Source organism: Centroberyx gerrardi, chromosome 6 (genome assembly GCF_048128805.1).
Source record: "Centroberyx gerrardi isolate f3 chromosome 6, fCenGer3.hap1.cur.20231027, whole genome shotgun sequence".
In the NCBI taxonomy this organism is placed as follows: domain Eukaryota; kingdom Metazoa; phylum Chordata; class Actinopteri; order Beryciformes; family Berycidae; genus Centroberyx; species Centroberyx gerrardi.
The window spans coordinates 34,697,104-34,723,631 of NC_136002.1; the positions used below are offsets into that span (position 1 = coordinate 34,697,104).

At 43.2% G+C, this 26,528-nt stretch overlaps 2 protein-coding genes across 2 annotated transcripts in view; both read left to right on the plus strand.

Annotated features, from left to right (window-relative positions):
• The window catches only part of col4a3 (collagen, type IV, alpha 3), a 99,103-nt gene extending 79,863 nt beyond the window's left edge, over positions 1–19,240 (plus strand). The window contains exons 46-52 of the mRNA XM_071898000.2: positions 205–330; positions 2,823–2,921; positions 2,999–3,205; positions 3,608–3,785; positions 3,989–4,103; positions 8,749–8,921; positions 13,594–19,240. Coding sequence (XP_071754101.2) covers positions 205–330; positions 2,823–2,921; positions 2,999–3,205; positions 3,608–3,785; positions 3,989–4,103; positions 8,749–8,921; positions 13,594–13,675 — 980 coding nt within the window. The 3' untranslated portion in view covers positions 13,676–19,240. The remainder of the gene's footprint in view (positions 1–204; positions 331–2,822; positions 2,922–2,998; positions 3,206–3,607; positions 3,786–3,988; positions 4,104–8,748; positions 8,922–13,593) is intronic.
• A 2,266-nt stretch (positions 19,241–21,506) lies between these two features.
• sst1.2 (somatostatin 1, tandem duplicate 2) lies at positions 21,507–24,319 on the plus strand. The gene is made up of 4 exons (XM_071909316.2): positions 21,507–21,568; positions 21,667–21,857; positions 23,579–23,813; positions 24,272–24,319. The coding sequence occupies exons 2-3, from the start codon at positions 21,669–21,671 to the stop codon at positions 23,783–23,785; spliced, it is 396 nt and encodes a 131-aa protein (XP_071765417.1). The 5' UTR covers positions 21,507–21,568; positions 21,667–21,668; the 3' UTR covers positions 23,786–23,813; positions 24,272–24,319.
• Positions 24,320–26,528: the final 2,209 nt, after the last annotated feature.

The following is a 26,528-nucleotide window of genomic DNA, read 5'->3' on the forward strand; positions in this document are numbered from 1 at the left end:
TGTTGGTGACAGTAAGAAGTATTACTACATACTGCTGGTGACAGTAAGAAGTATTACTACATACTGTTGGTGACAGTAAGAAGTATTACTACATACTGTTGGTGACAGTAAAAAGTATTACTACATACTGCTGGTGACAGTAAAAAGTATTACAACATACTGCTGGTGACAGTAAGAAGTATTGCTACATACTACGTCCTGCAGGGCCGAGGGGTGAGGACACCGTCACGGAGGTGGTGCTGCTGCCAGGAGACAAAGGTTCAGCTGGATGTCTGGGGCCCAAAGGAGACATGGGGCCCCCCGGGGCCTTGGGGAGACGTGGACCTGAAGGTGCAGACATGTTTGTAAAATTAGATGCAGTAGATCGGAGCCTACCGCCTGTAAAGTCACGTGGACTGCTGCATATATGTAAAGTGAGATGCAGTACTGGTTGTATTGCTGCAGGTCTGTATGTAAAGTTATATACATACAGACTTGAAGCAATACAACGCAGTACTGCATTGTATGTTGTTGCAGGTCTGTATGTAAAGTTACTTGCAGTACTAGTTGTATTGCTGCAGGTCTGTATGTAAAGTGAGATGCAGTACTGGTCTGTATGTAAAGTGAGATGCAGTACTGGTCTGTATGTAAAGTTAGATGCAGTACTACTTGTATTGCTGCAGGTCTGTATGTAAAGTTAGATCCAGTACTGGTTGTATTGCTGCTGGTCTGTATGTAAAGTTAGATCCAGTACTGGTTGTATTGCTGCTGGTCTGTATGTAAAGTTAGATGCAGTACTGGTTGTATTGCTGCTGGTCTGTATGTAAAGTTAGATGCAGTACTGCTCAGTATGTAAAGTTAGATGCAGTACTAGTTATATTGCTGCTGGTCTGTATGTAAAGTTAGATCCAGTACTGGTTGTATTGCTGCTGGTCTGTATGTAAAGTTAGATGCAGTACTGGTCTGTATGTTGTTAGATGCAGTACTGGTCTGTATGTAAAGTTAGATGCAGTACTAGTTGTATTGCTGCTGGTCTGTATGTAAAGTTAGATGCAGTACTGGTCTGTATGTAAAGTTAGATGCAGTACTGGTCTGTATGTAAAGTTAGATGCAGTACTAGTTGTATTGCTGCTGGTCTGTATGTAAAGTTAGATGCAGTACTGGTCTGTATGTAAAGTTAGATGCACTACTGGTCTGTATGTAAAGTTAGATGCAGTACTACTTGTATTGCTGCAGGTCTGTATGTAAAGTTAGATCCAGTACTGGTTGTATTGCTGCTGGTCTGTATGTAAAGTTAGATCCAGTACTGGTCTGTATGTAGTTAGATGCAGTACTAGTTGTATTGCTGCTGGTCTGTATGTAAAGTTAGATGCAGTACTGGTCTGTATGTAAAGTTAGATGCAGCACTGGTCTGTATGTAAAGTTAGATGCACTACTGGTCTGTATGTAAAGTTAGATGCAGTACTAGTTGTATTGCTGCTGGTCTGTATGTAAAGTTAGATGCAGTACTGGTCTGTATGTAAAGTTAGATGCAGTACTAGTTGTATTGCTGCTGGTCTGTATGTAAAGTTAGATGCAGTACTGGTTGTATTGCTGCTGGTCTGTATGTAAAGTTAGATGCAGTACTGGTCTGTATGTAGTTAGATGCAGTACTGGTTGTATTGCTGCTGGTCTGTATGTAAAGTTAGATGCAGTACTGGTCTGTATGTAAAGTTAGATGCAGTACTAGTTGTATTGCTGCTGGTCTGTATGTAAAGTTAGATGCAGTACTGGTTGTATTGCTGCTGGTCTGTATGTAAAGTTAGATGCAGTACTGGTCTGTATGTAGTTAGATGCAGTACTGGTTGTATTGCTGCTGGTCTGTATGTAAAGTTAGATGCAGTACTGGTCTGTATGTAAAGTTAGATGCAGTACTAGTTGTATTGCTGCTGGTCTGTATGTAAAGTTAGATGCAGTACTGGTCTGTATGTAAAGTTAGATGCAGTACTAGTTGTATTGCTGCTGGTCTGTATGTAAAGTTAGATGCAGTACTGGTCTGTATGTAGTTAGATGCAGTACTGGTCTGTATGTAAAGTTAGATGCAGTACTAGTTGTATTGCTGCTGGTCTGTATGTAAAGTTAGATGCAGTACTGGTTGTATTGCTGCTGGTCTGTATGTAAAGTTAGATGCAGTACTGGTCTGTATGTAAAGTTAGATGCAGTACTAGTTGTATTGCTGCTGGTCTGTATGTAAAGTTAGATGCAGTACTGGTCTGTATGTAAAGTTAGATGCAGTACTGGTCTGTATGTAAAGTTAGATGCAGTACTAGTTGTATTGCTGCTGGTCTGTATGTAAAGTTAGATGCAGTACTGGTTGTATTGCTGCTGGTCTGTATGTAAAGTTAGATGCAGTACTGGTCTGTATGTAGTTAGATGCAGTACTGGTTGTATTGCTGCTGGTCTGTATGTAAAGTTAGATGCAGTACTGGTCTGTATGTAAAGTTAGATGCAGTACTAGTTGTATTGCTGCTGGTCTGTATGTAAAGTTAGATGCAGTACTGGTTGTATTGCTGCTGGTCTGTATGTAAAGTTAGATGCAGTACTGGTCTGTATGTAGTTAGATGCAGTACTGGTTGTATTGCTGCTGGTCTGTATGTAAAGTTAGATGCAGTACTGGTCTGTATGTAAAGTTAGATGTAGTACTAGTTGTATTGCTGCTGGTCTGTATGTAAAGTTAGATGCAGTACTGGTCTGTATGTAAAGTTAGATGCAGTACTAGTTGTATTGCTGCTGGTCTGTATGTAAAGTTAGATGCAGTACTGGTCTGTATGTAGTTAGATGCAGTACTGGTTGTATTGCTGCAGGTCGCCGGGGGACCAGAGGAAGCCTCGGTGCTGATGGACCAGTCGGTTTTCCTGGACTCGAGGGGGAAAAGGGAGACAGAGGCTTTCCTGGACCACAAGGTACAAAAATACTACTAAATTACTAAACTTCTACACACTGTGAAGTACCACATACTGTAAATTCCCTCTGTTCCCAGGGATTCAGGGAGAGCGGGGTGCCACGGGCACTAAGGGCCCTGCAGGGGCCCCAGGGCCCTACCCCGTCATCGCCGACGGCTTCCTGTTCACCAGACACAGCCAGAGACAGAAGGTCCCAGACTGCCCCCTGGGGTCCAGCCTGGTGTACTGCGGATACTCACTGCTCTTCATCAATGGCAACAACAGAGCGCACGGACAGGACCTGGGTACACAGACAGGCAGCTACTGACAGACAGACAGGACCTGGGTACACAGACAGGCAGCTACTGACAGACAGACAGGACTTGGGTACATAGACAGGCAGCTACTGACAGACAGACAGCTACTGACAGACAGACAGGACCTGGGTACACAGACAGGCAGCTACTGACAGACAGACAGGACCTGGGTACACAGACAGGCAGCTACTGACAGACAGACAGGACCTGGGTACACAGACAGGCCGCTACTGACAGACGGACAGCTACTGACAGACAGACAGGACCTGGGTACACAGACAGACAGCTACTGACAGACAGACAGGACCTGACCTCTCTCTCTCTCTCTCTCTCTCTCTCTCTCTCTCTCTCTCTCTCTCTCTCTCTCTCTCTCTCTCTCTCTCTCTCCAGGTACATTAGGTAGTTGTCTACCTCGTTTTACCACCATGCCCTTCCTGTTCTGTAACACTGACAGCACCTGTCGCTATGCCTCCCGTAACGACTACTCCTATTGGCTATCCACCGACCAATCAATGCCCAGCGACATGGCCCTCATCTCCGGGGATTCACTGGAGAGATATGTCAGCCGGTATGCACGCACACACACACACACACACACACACACACACACACACTCTAATACACGCAAAAACACACTAATATATACACACAAACTATTACACACACTAATGCACGCACACGTTACTATTTATGTTCCATGTATTTTAACATGTATTTACATGCATGTTAACATTTATTGTATTATATTGTATTGTATTTTCCATGTTGCAGGTGTGCTGTATGTGAGACCAGGGCCAATGTGATCGCGGTCCACAGTCAGACCAGTGAAGTTCCAGTCTGTCCCACTGGGTGGCGCTCACTCTGGGCCGGATACTCCTTTGTCATGGTGAGCCAATACATATGCTATACTCTCTATACATGTACATAGTACATACTCTAACATAATAATACATCTATACATACTCTATATACTCTATACACAGTACATAACAATACATGCACACTGAATACACTCACATAATGCTACATGTACTCGCTAAAGGCAAATTTATGGTTTCTGCGGTGTGCCCGGTGTTCACGGCAAGACCGTTCTCTCCGCAGAGCCACAGCATTTTATGGTAAATGCGATAACAGCGCGGTGTTCGTGGAGAGCGCAGAATCTTCTCCGATTGTCCATTTTTGCTGGTCACTTGGCTCGATTAGACTACTTCCCTGGTAACCAACTAACATAGCACCCATTAACCAATCATAGCCTCTGAACTGACTGCGGCGTTTGCGGAGGCCTCCGCAGAGTTTCATTTTTTGAGAGGATCGCGGAACTCGGTGCGGACCCTCCGCAGACCCCCTGCGGAGCTCCGCACTCGCCGCACAGACCCTCCGCACCGCGAACACCAGGCACACCGCAGAAACCATAAATTTGCCTTAAGTCAGTATCAGTGAATGGAGTGGGAATCATCCTTCTGTTATACAGTAGAGCAAGGCGTCCGGGGTTAGCACAAGGAGGTTCTATATTAAGGTTAGCGCTTCCATAGAGGCTTTGCAGTTACATCACAAACTACCAGCCAGAGAGCTAGCTGATGCAGCTTGTTGTGGTGTGGCTGTAGATCCATTCAGTAACGTTCTCAGTAAAAGTGAATAGTGTGATAAGGTGGATTTGGTTACTGTGACACAGTAAACTGTCTTGTCTTTAGCCCTAGTCTCTACTCCAAAACACTCTGAGTTGTAGCTTGAGAAGAGTCAGCTCAGTTAACCTGAACAAACTGTTAGCTAGCTAACTAGCCAGCAAACACACTGATGTTAATGTGAACATGCTAACGCTAGCTGCTACTAGATACGTTAGCTAGTGTGCTAATCAGATGTGTTAAAGGTCCCATTTTCTCCACTTTCCAGTGTTTTCTTTTGTGTCTTGAGGTCCATTCAAAGCGTGTGGTGTCATGAACCAAAAACACTCTCAATCCATTTTGACACGTTCATTTTCCAGCATCTCTCTGAGCCTTACCAAGAACAGGCTGTTTCTGTCGCCGAGTCTTTAAGGCTCATTAATATTAACGATCCTCTGTTCCGATTGGCTATCCGTTTCAAGAGTGAAACGGTGAGACACCGCGGCCCGGCGGCTACAGGTAGGGAAAACTCTCCGGTAATAAACAATGACAACCGTTCGACCGCTTTGAAAAAAACACTTTGTTAGTCTATTATTTCTTGCAAAAATGATAATGAGCGAACCTTTGTGACGCCACAAAGTTACGGAAGTCCAAACGGCTCGTTTAGAGGCTCGCTTTTCTAATATGGATTTAGTTGGTGACCGTGCGTTTTGATACTTTCACCATGTTTAGATAGACCATCCAACTCCTTTATCATCACAGAAGCAATGGGAGTCCTGCTTTACATGATATGGACCTTTAACAAGACAGTGATGGTTAGCTGACCAGATACTATGGTTAGCTTGCTAACAAGCTGACATTATCTAAACACTGAATCAATCAGATGGATCAGTGATGAAATGATCAGTTCAGTCAAAAACAGACAGAAATTAACCGTCTTTCAATTCTGTTGAGACGGACAGAAACACAATCAGCTGTTTACCAAGCTGAGGACCTCCGCCATGGCTGGCAGGTGTGTGGTACGACCCCTGTTCCCAACTAGCTGTTTCAAATGATGATTGGTTACCTTTAGAGTAGACTAACTTAACGTCTGTCAGCATTTACTAGTATTTGGCTGGCAGTAATTTATCAGCATTTTTCTGGTTGTAATTTACCAGTATTTGGCTGGTGGTATTTGGTAATTTACCAGTATTTGGGTGATGGTTGGTTTTAACTGCTGGTAATTTAACCGCCTGATTGCCTGGCTGATTCAAACAGGAGAGGGGACAAGGTGCATCCTTGTCTCCTCTAACACCCACCTTGAACATTGATTTAAAGGTCCCATATGGTGTAAAACAGGACTCCCCTTGCCTCTGTGATTATAAAGGAGTTGGATGTGCTATCTGAACATTGTGAAAGTATCAAAACACACAGTCGCCAACTAAATCCACACAATCCATATTAGAAAACCAAGCCTCTAAACGAGCTGTTCGGACTCCCGCAACTTTGTGGCGTCACAAAAGTACTCACAGTAGGCATAGAGAAGCTAAGACTGGGTGCAGAATTACTCTTTCAAGATGGGGACCACCACCCCAGTTCCTGAAATCCACGGGATATTGAAGAAACGTATCAACCATGACAGCCCAACAACATCCAGAACCTTCATCATCTCAAAAGGTTCCTCACCACTGAGGCGCTTTCTAACCTCCCCAGTGACCTCTGAACTCTTCAGCTCTGCCTCCTGAACAGAGGGACAGTGGCCCAATCCCAATGTCCGCACTCACAGACTCACGGACTTTGACGCGTGTTCCCGACAAGTCTGCGAGGCTTCAGGACGTCCCACTGTGAAATCGGTAAGTGTGCGAGGGCTCACTGGCGGACTTTATGAGCCCTTTATGCAGACTTTCAGCAAGTCCGCATTTCTGTAGACTTTGCTTGAGGGAATTACCCACAGTTCATAGCGTTTGTGATGTTAATATTCATGTATGTGGAAAATATCAGCCAATACACCCGATACAAAAGAAAAAAAAACATAATTAAGGAAAAATAATCACAAAAAACAATTAACAAGAACTTAGAGAGAAACAGGAATGAAAGGGTGAAACTACATGCAAGATACAGTTAAAAGATTGCAACATTAAAACAGAATAAACAGCTCATTTGAGAAAAAAGAAAGTTAAGTTTTCCTAAATGTTTAAGAAGGATGTTAGATGCTGCTAATATAAGCAGCATGTAATAAAGCCTTTATGTGCTTATTTGTGCTCATTAAGCTAAAAGTACCGTTTGCTTTCAACGTACCTCCTACTGTTTCTTTTTTATCTTTTTTTTTTTTTTTTTTTTACATATTTACATATTGTAATGATGTAGTGCAGAATGCAGAATGAAGAGTATTTTCTATATCCATTATCACAGTATAAACGTTGCAATGTTGCAAAACATATACCTAGGCCTATTTAACATTATTCATCAACATTTTTTTCATTTTAGCTTAATAATGCTGTTTAGACAAAAACGCAAACAAAGAGTAGAATTGATTAATTAACGGGAGATAGTAACGTCTGACGTCATCAAGGCAACACGTGATGCCACAAAGTGCTGTCCCATTCCTCCTATACCATTTCAAGCCCTCATGAGCCCTCACACTCAGGTTCTACAGCTGCTCACAGGTGACGTCAATTAAGACCGTGAGGGCTCAGGGCTCAGTCCATAGGGGGGACGTTGGGATTGGGCCAGTCTGTCAGTTGTAGGAGTTCCTCAAAGTCCTCCCAACTTCCAGTCAATGTCAATGTTTCCCCCCCTGCTGAGAACAGCCTGAGCAATGAAAGGAGAAAAGTCCTCCTCCATAGCCTCTCCAAACTCCTCCCACATCCAGGCTTTCACTGTAATTAGAGCAGCCTTGCCTTGCCTGTCAGTACGTCTCTGCTGAGTCCAGAGTCCTCTATGCCTATCAGGCCTGGAAGGCCTCCTTCTTCAGCTGGACAGCCTCCCTCACTCCTGGTGTCCACCAGCCGGTTCTTGGTTTGCACCGACAGCCTTCTGGCCACAGCTCCTAGCAGCTGCTTCGACGACAGAGGTTTTGAACAGAGTCCATTCTGACTCCATGTCCCTAACCTCCTCCAGGATACAGGAGAAGCTCATTCAGAGGTACAAGTTAAAATAATTCCAGACAGTCTTCCACCAGGCGTTCAGCAAACCCTCACTAAACGCTTGAGTTTACAAGGTCTGTCCAGCAGCCTCTCCTGCCATCCAACTCACCACCAGATGGTGACCAGTTGACAGCCCAGCCCATCATTTGTCCAAAACATATGGCCTCAGGTCAGATGAAACAACCACTTTCCCAGAATTGCTATGTTGTAAGGAGCATTGTGCTCCAATAAGGACACCCAAGACAAAGTGGCCTCAGATGAGAGGACAGACGAACAGCAATTCAAGAAGACTTCTATATCAATCTCAAAAAGAGCCGAGAGAGCCTCACCTGGAACAGAGATTCTGAGGCCCAGTCCCAGAGCCAGGCCTGGGCACGGTGCTCACAGCCGACTAACTGGTTTCCAGGTGACCCCCATAGGCTGGCTGACCACCCACAAGGGGTCACGGAGGGGCAACGAAATGGCTGCTGCACAGTTGGAGTTTGTCCCTGTGGATGACAGGGTCGCCTCAATATGACTACTAGTTGTAGAGAGGAAAACTCTTGTTGTTTGAACACACATAACAGCAGTTTGGAGCATCCAACCTTCTTGGAGACATTAGATGAGGTGCTGGAGAAGGCTCCATCAAGATGATCATCTCCATCAAGGTTGATGATCATCTGTAGTTGTTTCAGCAGACCTGAGGCCAAATGTTCTACTACTCGGGTGAAGAGAGGGGCTGAACCTTATTGTGGATGTTTTAAAAGCTTCTTTTCATCTTCAAGTGAAGGTTTTCCTTTGACTCCAGATATTTGTGTGTTTCCAGGAAACAGGAGTGGGAGCAGAGGGGTCAGGTCAGCCGCTGGCCTCACCCGGATCCTGCCTGGAAAACTTCAGGAAAATTCCCTTCATTGAGTGTCACGGCAGAGGAACCTGCAACTACTATACAGACTCCTACAGCTATTGGCTGGCTGCTCTAAACCCAGCTGAGATGTTCAGGTACACACACAATACACACACTAATACACATTCTCAAACATGTATTCAGATACCTACACACATAAACACACATACTAATACACACACATAACCCTGATCTACTGACATGGCTCTACCACCATGGCAGCGAAAGAACAAGTGCGGTCCTTAGAATTAGAAATGAACCCGCAAATATAAGGAGAACCAAAGCAAAGGCTCAACCATTAACCAACCCATCACTAGTGAGCAGGACTAATGTTTAAATAACCGCTCCATAGACATGCACAGGGAGGGTGCAGGGACGGCATGCTAAAGGAGCATTGCTAACACTGATCACCTGAGCAGCCATAAGCTAAAAGGGTTTATAACTAGCCTGAAGGGCTTTTATACTGCAGTATTTTCTATATGTAGGCTAATTTGAACCTGCCGCCCTTGCCTTACTCCTCTTCAACAGCTTACACTGATTAGCAGTCATCATTTAAGACCACATGAATGTTTTCAACCTCTTCATAAAATCATGAAAAATCTCCTCTTATCAAGATTCAAGATTCAATAATTTTATTGCCATGTCAACATAGTTGATAGGAATTTGTCTTGGTTCACTCTCCTACAACAACAATGCAATAGCAGCACACAATATACACACAGTAAAACAGTAAACAGCAATATACAACACACAGAATTTACATTTACAGCACAATACCCAGAAAACAGCACGTTATCCAGCACATAGTAAAGTGCATACCGTGTTAAAGTGCTAGGTTACGTGCATTTAGAGATAATCAGTGCAAGTTCAGATGCCTGATGGCTTTGAGGTAGGTGCTATCCCTGAAGCGAAATGTTCTACACTTAATGCTCCTGTATCTTCTACCTGATGGGAGGAGATTAACCAATCTGTGCAGAAAAAATGAAAAAACTGCCAAAATTATGTGATGCCAAACTGCATTGAGAGGCAACTATTAGTGCCTGAAAACACAATTTTAAATCTCGGCCAACAGAAAATGATGATAAATAAGCAACGTTCCCAAAACACAAGTTATGTAAAAGCAAGTCTAAAGTGTGTTTTTAAGAGAGATTTAAAGGAGGACAAGGAGTTGGCTCGCCTGATCTCCTCAGGCAGGTCGTTCCAGAGTCTGGGGGTTCTGGCTAACTGACGGAGAACGCCTGCTCACCCTTGGTTTTCAGCCTGGATTTTGGAACGACCAAAAAAGCTCTACTGGCCGATCTGAGGCTGCGCTCAGGCTCATATGGGGTTAAAAGGTCAGCAATGTCACCAGGTGCTAGCCCAACATGAGCCTTAAAGGTGATCAATAAAATCTTAAAATCAATCCTAAACTGAACGGGAAGCCAATGGAGGGAAGCCATGATGGGAGTGATGTGTTCTCTCTTCTTGGTCGGTGTGAGGAGTCTGGCTGCAGCATTTTGGAGTCGCTGTAATCTATCAAGACTCTGCTGGCTCAGACTGGCGGACAGGGAGTTACAGTCGTCAAGACGAGAGGTGATGAAAGCATGAATAACAGTTTCAGGATTCTTAAATGATAAAAATGAGCTAATTTTAGAAAGCCTCCTGAGTTTTAGAAAGCAGGACTGCACAACTGTCTTAACATGTTTATCTAAACTGAGATTGTTGTCAAAGATGACACCTAGAGTTCTGCAGTTTGGGGTGACCTTCAGGGACAGTGAACCAAGATGCTTTGTAATTTGATCTCTAGCAGCATCAGGACCAATAAAAATAACCTCAGATTTGTCTGCGTTCAATTGCAGGAAACTATATGACATCTAGTTTTGAACAAGGCGGTCATGGATTGTATCTAACTTTGTTATTTGGGTTAAAAGAGAGGATCATTGATCACCTTTGCTCTGTATATGGGCCATCATTTTAAAATAGCATGCCAAACTATCAAAGTGATTTCCAAAATCCCTTCTCAATTTCAGCAGCCTGGTGCAGATTCATCTGGAATTAATTTTTCTTTTGGACATTTAATAAGTTGGAAGTGGAGAGAGACAGGAAAGACTAGGGTAGAGAGAGGGGGATGGTATGCGGCAAAAGGTCCTATGCTGGTTTCGAATTCGGGATGTGGTTACGTATACTGAACAAAAATATAAACGCAACACTTTTGTTTTTGCTCCCATTTTTCATGAGTTGAAATAAAAGATCTAAGACTTTTTCTATGCACACAAAAGGCTTATTTCTCTCAAATTTTGTTCACAAATTTGTTTAAATCCGTGTTAATGAGCACTTCTCCTTTACCAAGATAATCCATCCACCTGACAGGTGTGGCATATCAAGATGCTGATTAAACGGCATGATTATTGCACAGGTGTGCCTTGGGCTGGTCACAATAAAAGGCCACTCTAAAATGTGCAGTTTTATCACACAACACAATGCCACAGATGTCGAAAGTTTTGAGGGAGCGTGCAATTGGCATGCTGACTGCAGGAATGTCCACCAGAGCTGTTGCCTGTTAATTGAATGTTCATTTCACTACCATAAGCCGTCTCCAATGTCGTTTCCGAGAATTTGGCAGTACATCCAACCGACCTCACAACCGCAGACCACGTGTAACCACGCCAGCCCAGGACCTCCACATCCTGCTTCTTCACCTGCGAGATCGTCTGAGACCAGCCACCCGGACAGCTGATGCAACAGAGAATTGATGCAACAAAAAGAATTTCTGCACAAACTGTCAGAAACCGTCTCAGGGAAGCTCATCTGCGTGCTCGTCGTCCTCACCAGGGTCTTGACCTGACTGCAGTTCGTCGTCGTAACCGACTTGAGTGGGCAAATGCTCACCTTTGATGGCGTCTGGCACTTTGGAGAAGTGTTCTCTTCACAGATGAATCCCGGTTTTCATGGTACCGATGGCAGACAGTGTGTATGGCGTCGTGTGGGTGAGCGGTTTGCTGATGTCAACGTTGTGAACAGAGTGCCCCATGGTGGCGGTGGGGTTATGGTATGGGCAGGCATAAGCTACAGACAACGAACACAGGTGCATTTTATTGATGGCAATTTGAATGCACAGAGATACCGTGACGAGATCCTGAGGCCCATTGTCGTTCCATTCATCCACCGCCATCACCTCATGTTGCAGCATGATAATACACGGCCCCATGTTGCAAGGATTTGTACACAATTCCTGGAAGCTGAAAACATCCCAGTTTTTGCACGGCCTGCATACTCACCAGACATGTCACCCATTGAGCATGTTTGGGATGCTCTGGATCGGCGTGTACGACAGCGTGTTCCACTTCCTGCCGATATCCAGCAACTTCTCACCGCCACTGAAGAGGAGTGGACCGACACTCCACAGGCCACAATCAACAACCTGATCAACTCTATGTGAAGGAGATGTGTCGCACTGCATGAGGCAAATGGTGGTCACACCAGATACTGACCGGTTTTCAAAAAATGCATATCTGTAGCCCTAGTCATGCGAGATCCATAGTTCAGTGCCTAATAAATGTCTTTTTTCAAGATAAAACTGCACATTTTAGAGTGGCCTTTTACTGTGACCAGCCCAAGGCACACCTGTGCAATAATCATGCTGTTTAATCAGCATCTTGATATGCCACACCTGTCAGGTGGATGGATTATCTTGGCAAAGGAGAAGTGCTCACTAACACGGATTTAAACAAATTTGTGAACAAAATTTGAGAGAAATAAGCCTTTTGTGTGCATAGAAAAAGTCTTAGATCTTTTATTTCAACTAATGAAAAATGGGAGCAAAAACAGAAGTGTTGCGTTTATATTTTTGTTCAGTGTAGTTTGCACCTCAGACCACTAAGCCACCAGGACGCTCCAAAATGTTTCATTTGGAATTCAGCACAAGTTCTGGATTAAGGTGGAAATTTCAACATGTCAATTACATTGACATAAAGAAATACCAATACTGATTGAGTGCTTTCTTATCTTGTATGGGAACATATTGACATATTGAATAGTGACATACAATATTTTTCTTAGTTTCTGGAAAATGGAAATGGAATCCATCTTGCAAAACAAAGAAACTACTTTGTTAGGGTCCTATTTGGTATTTCAAAGTTGCATTTCTGTGTCTTTTTAAAGATTATTTGCACTGTGTTTCTGCGTTATTATACAGTGTACAGTGAAAAGACACAGAAAAGATGATTTCGTAGTAGGCACCTTAGCCAACTGAGCCGCCAGGACAGTCCAGAAGTTTCCCTTTTAGAGAATTTTGCCCCTGCCTCTTCCATAGTCTGCTTTGCTGAATACTCAATTCTGATTGGCCAGTGGATGCATTCTGAAGCCATTCTGGTATTTCTGAATAAAAAAACATTTTCACATGTAATCATATCAGTCTGCAGTCAAGAAGTCCGGTCAGTTTTGTTGATTTCTAATCAAATTAACTAGCAGCAACACATTGTGCCAAAAAGACGTTACTACTTGGTTACTGCAGACAAACTCTGGACTAATCGAGGTTAGAAATTATTTATTCGTACAGCAGGACACTTTTGATTGCTGGTTAAAGGCTGAGCAGCAATCTTACCGGATCTATTTACGTTGCTGTGGTGAAGTAAAGTTAGACTATTTTCCTGTAATGTACATGTACATACATTTTCTTTTTGGGCAGGTTAAGTTGGCCATTTGGGCTGCTGGGCCTACTGATCTGGTGTCTGGACGTCTCTCTCTCTCCTATAATAATCATTCTTCTCTATGTCTCTCGCCCTGCAGCAAGCCGAGGCCTCAGACAGTTAAAGGAGACTGTTCAGGCAGTCTAGTCAGCCGCTGTCAGGTCTGTATGAAGCAGTGGTAGTCACAGGGTATTACTACCAGTACTACTACTACTGCTACTGCTACTACTGCTACTGCTACTGCTACTGCTACTACTGCTACTACTACTGCTACTACTACTGCTACTGCTACTACTACTGCTACTACTGCTAGTGCTACTACTACTACTACTACTACTACTGCCACTACTACTACTACTGCTACTGCTACTGCTACTACTGCTAGTGCTACTACTACTGCTAGTGCTACTGCTACTACTACTGCTACTGCTACTGCTACTACTACTGCTACTACTGCTAGTGCTACTACTACTGCTACTACTACTGCTACTACTGCTAGTGCTACTACTACTGCTACTACTACTGCTACTAGTGCTACAATAGTCAGCCGCTGTCAGGTCTGTATGAAGCAGTGGTAGCCACAGGGTATTACTACCAGTACTACTACTACCACTTCTACAATCACTTGTAGTACTATCTGCACTACCACCATCATTACTGCTAGAACTACCATTGCTACTACTACTACTACAATAGTCAGCCACTGTCAGGTCTGAAGCAGTGGTAGTCACTGTACAACACTAAAACTACTACTACCACTACTACTACTAGTACTACTGTTTCTTCTACTAGTACCAATATTACTACTGCCATTACTACTACTACCGATACCATCACTACCACTTACTAATACCACTTCCAGTACTACCATTGTGACTACCACTCTTACTACTACTGCTTCTATGCCACTACTGCTGTCACTACTATAACCACTGCTGCCACTGGCACCACTGCTGCTACAGTACCTCCACCTGCCAGTGGGAGGAGACAGAGCCTGGGTGATGGACACATGGAGGCTGAAGCTCCACAGAAGACAACATCTGGTTTTAGATCAGATGTTTGGTTCCTCTTCGGCTCCTCAGAGAACCTTTTCATCAGATCTGATGGTTCTGGACATTCTGTCCATCATCTCAGTGTTTAGACAGCAGTTCTCACTGTACACCAACAGTCAGTAGGAGGCTGATCAACACTACTGATGTCAACACAGGACTTTCTCACTAGCTGTTTTCAGTCTGTTTCCATAGAAACATCCAGCAGCACCGGCTGCAGCTCACTTTCTAGTGAGTCAACCCAGGAAATGGATTTTCTTTCAAATGAAAAACTGAAAAAACTTTTGCCAGGAGAAGGTTGTCACATCCAGCCTGTGAACAACGGGAGGAATGCTCTGATTCTGTGGATGGAAAGAGAACTGAGTCTTATTTTCACTGTTAGTCTGTGTGTTAAGAAAACTGTATCTGAATGAATGTCTTAACTTTGTGTTGATGTGTCTCAGATGTGTGTCTACTGGTATCTACTGGTGTGTCACATTAGTTTCCATTATGCCTCTTTCCATGTAGTCATGCCAGGGGCTCCATAGTGACTGCTGTTTAGTGTAAAGTGTGGAAGCCTGGGTGCCTGTGCTCCCATGGGTGCTGTTACCTAGGCAACCAACTGTTACTAATGTGTTTATTAACATCCGGAAAAGATGATGTTCTGTACAGAATAGACTGACAATGTAGATGGAAACCTTGTAATTCTAAAACGTAATTAAAAAAAAAAAACAGCCTTGTGTGTGTAGTGACAGGCCAGCCTCTATTACATCTTTTATATTTATATTCTTACTTCAAACAGAAAGTCCTGTCAGAGTGGACTTACAAGGTTTCCATATGACAGCAGTTTCTAATGATGAATCTGTAATGCTCTGAATATTATTCATATTATTATTATGATATTATTTAGACTGTGTAATAGCTATGAGACAAACCAACATTATGTCCACTGTCTCTTTGTATGTCTTTTATAACCAACACTGTATTTAACAAAATGTTTGATTTTTTGTTCTGTCTGCTTCATTTCTGTGGTGGCGACTCACTGGCTGTCAGTGAGGCAAAGTTTCAATTTAAATTAAGACAAGCAGATAAATTTAGTGTACAGCTGAAGATAAATCAGGGTGAAATTGGGCTACATTTAATTAATTCACTTATTAATGATCAGTTTATTAAAGTATCAGGCTGGTGTTTTTTAATGCATTACTTATCGTCAACAAATCCTATGAAAATAACAAAATCAGCAATGAATTTGTTTTGCTCGTCCATGTAGCGGTGCCCAGTGCAGCCTCATGTCCCAGCAGCCATAGAACTGCATTGTATTAAAAACTATTAAAACCCGTCACAGAGCCATGCTGCTGCTCTGCAGCATATTTCATCATCACGATGCACCGGGCCGGACGACTTTTTCCTCAAACAACTTGATAAGACCGTAAACACGTTTTCCATCTCAGGAAAGTAGTTCCGTAGCACAGAAAATAGTCCCCGGCGTAATGAAGAATTTGTTCCCATTTGAATTTGATTTGGTAATAACTACAACAGTCTGACTTTTCATGGTAACAGTTAGAGATTTTTAAAATGTAAACTGTATTTGTGAGCTGTATTTCAAGGTTTTTAGCTTACAACTGGAGCCAATGACTTCCGGGTTGACGGCTAAAAAGGGAACGTGGGAAGTGGGAAAGTAACGGGAGGAGAGCAAACGCACTGTTGATGTTGTTATTTTCATAGGATTTGTTGACGATAAGAAAACGCCAGCCTTATCCTTTAATGACTGATCACTTAATTAGAATGATGTCAGCTCTCTGGCTCCCTACAGTTGATCAGCTGCCATGTTAGCAAACATAGCTTATAGTATATTACATACATAGAATGCAGTAATGTTAGCTAAACAACATATTACATTATGTTACACATTTGAGGTTGCTTGGCCTGCTAGTTAATATGGTAAAACCGAAGTTTAACAGGTTGGTTATCACTGAGACTAATCTAACACAACCATGTTTACATGTTACCATGGAAAAGACCCCCAGCCTGCTAAAAGCCGTCAATCAGCAAGCCCCTCCCACCTCCCAAGGCCTGTTGTTTTGTTCTGCAGTGTGTCCATGGAGCCGCCAGCGGTTCATCACTGAACCACCAGACAGTTTCCACTTCTATTGATCTGTGGCTCCAGACTAGAAGAGACAGAGAGTTTGACTGGAGCTGTGTGGTTAAATAAAGGGTTAGAGACACTTCCCCTGAGCTCAACAGTAGAATAAGCTTCAATTCCTAGCTTCAACAGTAAGGAGGTCAAGGGTCAGAGGTCACAGCACCCAGACAATAGATGGAACAAGGCGAAGACCTCCAATGCCTGGAAGATAAGCCAGTCAACAGTAAAACACTGTCCCACCTCCCGGGGGAGGTGTCCGTTAACCCTAACCCTAAACCCTAACCACAATGCCTCTCTGCTTATTCTGCATCACAGGCTGCGTCGTCACAACAACACTGTTACCATGGTGACTGACCTGGAACAGACCTCAAACAAAAACTACTTATGACAACAAGGTCAATTATGGCTCTGTATGTTAACAATACTTTTGACTTGGGTGTAAATTGGCCCAAAAGTAGTTTTTAACAGAAGATCTCTCACTACTTTCTCATTAACACCAAGGCAGTGAGAGCATCAGTTCATCTTTCTCCAGAGAGGAAAGGTAGAGAGGGGACGATACAAACTTAAAGGAATTGTTCACCCAGTAATGAAATTTGGTTATTATCTACTCACCCTCATGTCGAAGCACCGGTGAAGTTTGTCCACATAACATACAGCAGTTTGCTTGCTCCGTAATGAGGCCGATCCTCCTTCAGAGTTCCAAAAGGGGAAAAAAATGACCATAAAATTTCTCCACAGTTTGTGCAGCAAAATCCAAGCGTTCTGAAGCCAAACAATTGCATTGTGGGTCCAAATTAAGCAATATGACACGAGAGGGAGTGCTGTTGAAGAATTCAGCGACTTTCTTCCCCCTCGCTCTCCTCTGACGACCGTTCATAATTAAGGTCAAGTGTTATTTTCTGAAATGTATCCATATCTGTGCTGTTGCTACTTGGAGTGAATGAAGTTAACGTTTTGTGTTGTCTAACCAAGGTTATATTAGAACACCTGTGAAGCGGAGTGATACATGTCCCAGTGCTGTTAGACTGTATATCAACACTCATGGAATGCCTCCTGTCCAATCAGATTACTCGACCGGAACTAACTGTTGTATAAAGTCCAATATTAAGACTCAAGATAGCGTATTGGAAGACATGACAGGCTGAGCTGAGCGACCCAGCAGCACCGATTAAAGCCTCAGTGAAAAAAGGAGAAACTCAGAGAAAAAAATGGAAGAAACCAAATTTTCATTATTGGGTGAACTATTCCTTTAAGTATGTTAGTTTTATTTCGGTCATATTCAGTTCCAATAAATCAACATATTTCACTGGGTTTGAAAAAAAAGAAACAAATACACTGTTAACAGCAACAAAAAATATAATTAGAAAAAATAATCAAATGTAACATCTCAAACACAATACATTCATGACTGAAAAAGTATAGGCTGAAGCCAAAGCTTATTGTGCCTACCCTTCTTTCATTACTTACAGTTACCCCAAAATTTATAAATTAAAAAATGAAAACAAATTATTAACCATTTACTGTACAAAAAGTACTCAATAGTTTTGTAACTGTCAAATATATCATTTCTAAACATTCTTTTAAACTTACATAAAGTACTACACATTTTTAATTCATCTTTTGCATTGTTCCATAATTTAACCCCTACAACTGACACACATCTATTTTTCATATTTGTCCTGACCTTTGCTTTTTCCAGCATACAAATGCCCCTTAATTCATACTTACTCTCCCTCATTGAAAACAACCCTTTGATACAGTCTGGTGGGCTTCCAGGTATTCTAGGTTGGCTACCAGCTTCTCTAGTTGGGCTATCAGCTGTTGCAGATGGGCTACCATCTCCTCCAAGTGGGCTATCAGCTATTGTCGATGGGAAACCAGTTCCCCTAGGTGGGTTCTCAGCTCCTCTAGGTGGGCTACTAGCACCTTTGTATGTGGGCTACCAGTTGCCCTAGTTGGACCACTAGCTCCGCTAAGACCTACCTGCTTCTCTACAGGCTAACAGGCTGCTCTAGGTGGGCTACCAGCTGTTCTAGTTGGGCTACCAGCTGCTCTAGGTGGGCTACCAGCTGCTGTAGGTGGGCTACCAGCTGCTCTAGGTGGGCTCCTAGCTCCTCTAGTTGGGTTATCAGCTGTTGTAGATGGGCAACCAGCTACTGTAAGTGGGCTACCAGCTCCTCTCAGGCTATCATCTGCTCTAGTTCAGCAACCAGCTTCCCTAGGTGGGCTATCAGTTGCTCTAGTTTGGCTACCAGCTCTTCTAGGTGGGCTACCAGCAGTGTTGGGGGTACACGGTACTCATTACTTTTTTGTGGTAACGAGTAACTTAACGCTGTCTGATGTTATCACTCATTAGTTACTTCCTTACTTTTATGGTTACATTTTTAGTTAGTGCAAATTAAGAAGAACACAACAGAAAACTGCATGACGTTATTAAAGCAGACGGACACAAAAATAAACTGCAGAACTGGAAATATGGTACTTACTGTCCTTGTTTTCCTTGGTACTGTTCTGCCAGTTGCTGCTGTGGCACATGAATTTCCCCAAGGGGATTAATAAAGTGCTATCTTATCTTATCTTATATTCACATTATTTTGAACTGATCGAAGAAAAGGATAAGAACTATTATTAACTGTAAGTTTACCTTTCTCTATCGTACTGAAGATTTGAATTAAAACGACACAGTGCTTTGTGTTGTGAGCGCCACCTACTGTTTATTCTGACAGCAGACAGGATCAGTTGGTTTACTGTTTATTAGTGGAACCAGATAAATGAAAGCTGCCTTGATGTTTTATTCAGATAACAGAAGATTAGTGATGCTTTCTATACAGTAAGAGTGATGACATCAGCAGAAGACAGATTTTAAAGGCTGTTTTTAGGTAACTTCAAAGTGCTCTGAGTATAGTCTTTTAATAAAAACTAGCTTAGTAAAGTAACTAGTTACTATTTAGGTCCCAGCTGACGAACTGCAGAATAACCTGAACTCACTTTAATCTTTAGTGGAACAGAATTTACCAACTCTGACAGAAATATTTATGATGTAAATTCATAGTAAAGATCATAACAAGAAGTATCAAATGAAATTAAGTTATATGAAGCTAAGTCTTTTAAAGGGAAAACCATATAAATTAGTTATTTTATGACATTTGAATTGTTCTTTGTAGGACTTATGGAGGATATACTGTTTACCCTCCTGCTGGATCCAGGCCGCATGTCTGTTCTCTGCAGACCAGCAGGGGGCAGTGCAGAGCTGCAGGTCACAGGCCTGTCTGCCACTGTGCAGAATACAACAGAGAAGTGTGTGTGTGTGTGTGTGTGTGTGTGTGTGTGTACAAACAAAGCAACAGGACTGTATTCTTACTGAGTTTCTACAGTCCATGTGTCAGTGCCTCCAGGCTTTAAACTCCTATAAGCTTCATCTACACACACACACACACACACACACACACACACACACTATGCTGTTGTACACAGCGGCAGACTCTGCAGGCCTGTTCACTGTAAAGCACTGTGTCTGCTGGAAACCATCTAACAGCATCCCGACTGTGAAGCATGGTGGGGCAGCATCACACACACACACACACATGCTGTGTGTGTGTGTGTGTGCGGGGGGGCGCGGGGTGTTGTGCACACAGCACATGAGCGATAGACAAAGCACACTGAAATACTCCAGAATATATATTTTATATTTAATCTCATTTGCCCGCGGTCGGTTGGCTGTTTGGCTCCACATTCAGTTACAAACACTCAAGAGTTTCATAGGCTGAAACAAGACACACGTGTGTCTATACACACGTGTGTATAGACACAAACACCAAGCAGCAAGAGAGAGAGAGAATATATATAACATCAACACCAGCTGTGTGTGTGTGTGTGTGTGTGTGTGTGTGTGTGTGTGTGTGTGTGTGTGAGAGAGAGAGAGAATAAAGCTGAGTGGAGAAAATTGTCGCCCTGAAGCCTTTTTTCCCATAATACCTTTAGCTCCTCGGGCCGACACCTCACTACTGGTCATCTTATATTCATAATGGCCGACGTGTTTACAGGTAACCTTTAATCAACAATTCATAACCAAATTCACAATGTGGTTTCTAATGCTTGATATTATTTTGCTCACATAAATCCTATTTTTTGTTATATGAGAAAATCAGTGAATGATATGAAGTGATCTTCTCACTAGTTAATTAGTTGTAGATATTTATAAGTTTATTATTATTATTATTTGACAGTAGTAGGCATGAGAGGGATTCATGGGATTCCCTGGTTCCAGACTTGACCATACAATCCCTCCACAGAATACCAATATCACCAAATATTTTTCACCAACTTGATGAAGCAGATTGAAAAAGCAGACAGTGTTTCTTGACTAAATGCTGAGTGGGCGCCTTGCTGCGGCTCCCTGGTTTGTTTAATAGTATATCAGAGAAAGCTAATGAAGTCTGCTATCTGACGAAGTAATCCTCTTAGCGCTCAGCTAATTCTTCCTCTTAAAGCCATTAGAGTTTCTTTGTCCTGCGGAGCCGGCTGCTGTCAGCTGCTCCATCACAGCCACATTCTCTGGTTGTATTTGCTGTAGATTAGCGCAGGCTGCTGGACTCATACCAGGCTAACTGCTTTATTGTGGAGTCTCCATTTAAAGTCAATAAAGCCCCGAATGTTAATGAGTCAACAAAGACAAGGTTTATTTAACGAAGCCGCGTTCCTTCATCGCCTGGTGACACGCCCCCTACAGCACCCCTGTCAATCGAACAGGAGGTCATGTGACCTGCGGAGGACACTTTAAAAGAACTGCCTGACACCCTCTGGCTTCAGAACCAGAACCTGATCCAAGCCGATCCACACCAGAACCAGACCAGAACAGGACCAGACCAGGACTAACCAAGCAGCAGAAGATACCAGACCAGACAGTATGGGGTCTACCTTCAGTTCTTTCTCTTTATTAGTTCTTCTTGTTATTCTGTTCCATCGTTCTTCTTCTCTTAATGCTTGTCATCATTCTCCCTAGGGATGAGGTCCGTGCGGTGTTCCAGTGTTCTGGTTCTGTTGGCGTTGGTTCTGTCCAGTCCAGGCGTCGCCTCCCAGCCCGACAGAGACCAGTATCAGAACCAGAACCAGGACCAGAATCTGGACCTGGAACTGGAGCTGCGGCACCACAGACTGCTGCAGCGAGCTCGCAACGCCGGCCTGATGTCACAGGTTAGAGAGCTGAGTACCAGTATGTTTTATGATAACAATAATGATAATAAACCGTATTTCTACAGTACTTTTCAAAACCAAGTTACCAAGTGCTGTACACAGAATACAACTGCAGCACAAAAGAAATACAGTAAATGCAAACAGTAGAAAGAAAAAAGAAAAAAGAAACAAAACAAATCAATAAAATTGCAAAATCATAATGTTAACAGTTAAAAGTAAGTTTATAAAACTGAGGTTTTAGTTGTGTTTTAAAAGAAGGTAGAGAGTCAGCTTCTCGTGTTTCCTCGGGTAATTTGTTCTGAAGTGCTCCGACTGCAAATCTGACTTTAGTCCAGATTTGGGAACGGTCAGAAGAGATTTGTCCGTAGATCTAAGACTTTATTGCTTTAAAAGTAATCAATAAGATCAATTCTAAAATCGTTCAGAAGCCAGTGTGTAAGTTGGCTAAAATATGATCTCTCCTCTTAGTTGTAGTTAAAAACCTAGCTGCTGTATTCTGAACAAGTTGCAAATGTGTTTTTCAGTGGAGACAAGAGTAGCTTACAGAGAGTTATAGTTTATTTATGTGATTTATTACTTGAGATGAGACCAAAGACAACGACAAGATGAAATAAAGGCATGAATGACCAGAATCAACAATGAGTCCTAAATTTCTATGAGTTGGTTTGATATCGGTTGCCAAATTCCCAAGATTGTCATGAGAAGCATGTGGAGGGTCAAAAATAACAACCTCAGGTTTATCATTATTACTGTAAGCTGCAGAGAGTTTTGAGACATCCAACATTTAATATCAGTTGGACAGTCTTTCAGGGAAGCAAGTTTGCTTTTATCACCGGGTGTTACAGGTAAATACACTTTGAATAATCAACAATAAAAAGAAATGTGTTGTGTTGTTGTGTCTAGGGATTACATGTCCAAGTGGGAGCAAGTAGACAGAGAACGAAACAGGACCCAGGATGGAACCTTGAGGCACTCCACAGCTAGATTGTGCCAAAAATAAATAAAAAACAACTGATAGCAGTCTGTCACTGATCTCTAAGACGATCAATTGAGATGTTATGATCAACTGTGTCAACTGATTTAATGAGCGGAGTATTATTTAATCAGAAGAGTATGTTTTCACTTCACCTGAGCCTAATCAATCTTCCTCTGTTAGGATGCACAGTAGTTTAGGATGCAGCCTAAATGACTGTTTCTCTAACATGACTTCTGTTTATTATTAGGAATAAGCAAAATTATTTACTTAGGTGGAGGAATGCAAACTGTGAAGCCCTGAAGCCAGACACTCGCTCACTCCCTCACTCCCTCTCTCGTTTGTTCCCTTGGTCCCTCCCTCGCTCACTCCCTCCCTCCCTCCCTCACTCCCTCGCTTCCTCTCTCGTTTGCTCCCTCTCTCATTTGCTCCCTCCCTCGCTCACTCCCTCCCTCCCTCACTCCCTCGCTTCCTCTCTCATTCACTCCCTCCCTCGCTCCCTCCCTCGCTCCCTCCCTCGCTCACTCCCTCCCTCCCTCACTCCCTCGCTTCCTCTCTCATTCGCTGCCTCGCTCGCTCCCTCCCTCGCTCACTCCCTCCCTCCCTCACTCCCTCGCTTCCTCTCTCATTCGCTGCCTCGCTCCCACGCTCCCTCCCTTGCTCGCTCTCTTGCTTACTCCCTCACTCACTCCCTCGCTCACTCTTGTGGCTGCTGCCTGTGTGTGTGTGTGTGTGTGTGTGTGTGAAGGACTGGAGTAAACGTGCAGTGGAGGACCTGCTATCCCAGCTCTCCCTGCCAGAGGGCGATGCCCAGCGGGAGGCAGAGGTGGTTTCCATGGCAACAGGGGGAAGGATGGAGCTGGAGCGCTCAGTTGACCCCCCCAACAACCTGCCCCCCCGCGAACGCAAAGCTGGCTGCAAGAACTTCTACTGGAAGGGCTTCACCTCCTGTTAGACCCTAACCCTGACCTCTGACCCCCCAGGTACTTTACCTCCTGTTAGACCCTAACCCTGACCTCTGACCCCCCAGGTACTTTACCTCCTGTTAGACCCTAACCCTGACCTCTGACCCCCCAGGTACTTTACCTCCTGTTAGACCCTAACCCTGACCTCTGACCCCCCAGGTACTTTACCTCCTGTTAGACCCTAACCCTGACCTCTGACCCCCCAGGTACTTTACCTCCTGTTAGACCCTAACCCTGACCTCTGACCCCCCAGGTACTTTACCTCCTGTTAGACCCTAACCCCAACCCTGACCTCTGACCCCCCAGGTACTTTACCTCCTGTTAGACCCTAACCCTGACCCCTGACCCCCCAGGTACTTCACCTCCTGCTAGACCCTAACCCTGACCCCTGACCCCCCAGGTACTTCACCTCCTGCTAGACCCTCTCAAGTAGACCACTTCCTGTGTCTGACCCCTCCTTGTTGTTCTGCTCCTAGCTGTGACCATGCCTCCACCAGACCAACCAACCAATCCCAGAACACCTGGCCTGTACCTGACCGGCTCAACCGACCAATCAGCACCCGGCTAGCTGTTGGGAGCAGAGCGATGTTCCTGTCTAATCAATCTAATTATCAATTAAAGAGAGAAATCAATCAAGTTCCTGGCTCCGCCTCCTGTCTGTCCATTATTAGCAGCAGAGAACACAGAGAACTAGGAGAACAAGGAGAATATAGAGATTATACATTATATAGAGAACACAGAGAACATAGAGAACATAGAGAACATAGAGAACAAGGAGAATATAGAGATTATACATTATATAGAGAACACAGAGAACATAGAGAACATAGAGAACATAGAGAACAAGGAGAATATAGAGATTATACATTATATAGAGAACACAGAGAACATAGAGAACATAGAGAACATAGAGAACACAGAGAACAAGGAGAATATAGAGATTATACATTATATAAAGAACACAGAGAACACAGAGAACATAGAGAACACAGAGAACACAGAGAACATATACACAGAGAACACAGAGAACATAGAGAACACAGAGAACATAGAGAACACAGAGAACATAGAGAACATAGAGAACACAGAGAACAAGGAGAATATAGAGATTATACATTATATAGAGAACACAGAGAACACAGAGAACATATACACAGAGAACACAGAGAACAGAGAACAGAGAACACAGAGAACACAAAGAACACAGAGAACACAGAGAACATAGAACACAGAGAACACAAAGAACACAAAGAACACAGAGAACACAGAGAACATAGAACACAGAGAACACAAAGAACACAAAGAACACAGAGAACACAGAGAACATAGAACACAGAGAACACAAAGAACATAGAGAACACAGAGAACACAGAACACAGAGAACAAAGAACATAGAGAACACAGAGAACAAGGAGAAAAAGGAGAACATACAGAACATAAAGAACACAGAGAACATACAGAACATAGAGAATATAAACAGAACTGTCTGCTGGCTGCAGACTGAACCTCTGACCTGTCAGTCTGTTTTCCATTCACTTTATTCCAATTTCTTTTAAACATCAGGAGATCCAGGCTCTCTCTCACACACACACACACACACACACACACACACACTCTCTCTCTCTCTCTCTCTCTCTCTCTCTCACACACACACACACACACACACACATACACACACTCTCTCTCACACCCACACACCCACACACACACACACACACACACACACTCTCTCTCTCTCTCTCTCTCTGTCTCTCTCTCTCACACACACACACACACACACACACACTCTCTTTCTCTCTCTCTCTCTCTCACACACACACACACACACACACTCTCTCTCTCACACCCACACACACACACACACACACTCTCTCTCTCACACACACACACACGCACGCACGCACGTACGCACGCACGCACGTACGCACGCACGCACGCACACACACAGTGGTAGTACTGGTATTAATGGTGGTAATGCTGAAGTACTGTAGTACTACTGTACTGTACTGTAGTACTGTAGTGCTGTAGTACTGTAGTACTGTAGTACTGTAGTACTGCGCTGGGCTGACTGGCTGAACAGCAGCAGGTTTGACTGTTTGAGGCTTGAGTCTAATTCACCTTTAATGAAGAAAGAGCGAGAGAGAGCAAATATTGGGCTGTTTGGATAACACACTGTCACCATAGCAGTGGAGTGTGTGTGTGTGTGTGTGTGTGTGTGTGTGTGTGTGTGTGTGTGTGTGTGTGTGGGTGGGTGGGGGGGCGGCATTATAGTTAAATAGTTAACTAAAACTAAACATTTTAGGGAACAACATACGAAAAAAGATTACTTTTTTACCTTTCCAAGTTTACAAGCTAGAATAAAGACAAGGAAAAAACTAAAATAACTAAACCAGTTAGTCCATTTAAATTAACCAAGCCAACTAAACCAGTTAAATTAACTAAAATAACTAAACCAGGTAAACCAGTCACACTAACTGAACCCACTAAAATTATTAATTCCGTGTTTTGATGTGATACGAAGCTGTGTGATTAAATATAATGCAGTTAATTTGAATTCTACAGCCTTCACACTCCAGATTACAGTTTTTTACGATCGCTAGCAAGCATTTTTCAATACTTATAATACTTTTTCTAAACTCTTCACACACCAACTCACCTACAACACACAGTTGGCAAAACAGTTAATTTTATGCTCAAAATCACATATTGTAAACTAAACACCAACACTAATTT

What these genes read in the sequence shown, in the direction of transcription:
- sst1.2 (XM_071909316.2), top strand. Translation starts at nt 21,669, where the DNA reads ATGAGGTCCGTGCGGTGTTCCAGTGTTCTGGTTCTGTTGGCGTTGGTT. An exon ending in ACGCCGGCCTGATGTCACAG is followed by an intron (nt 21,858 to 23,578) that starts GTTAGAGAGCTG and finishes GTGTGTGTGAAG; the next exon opens with GACTGGAGTAAACGTGCAGT.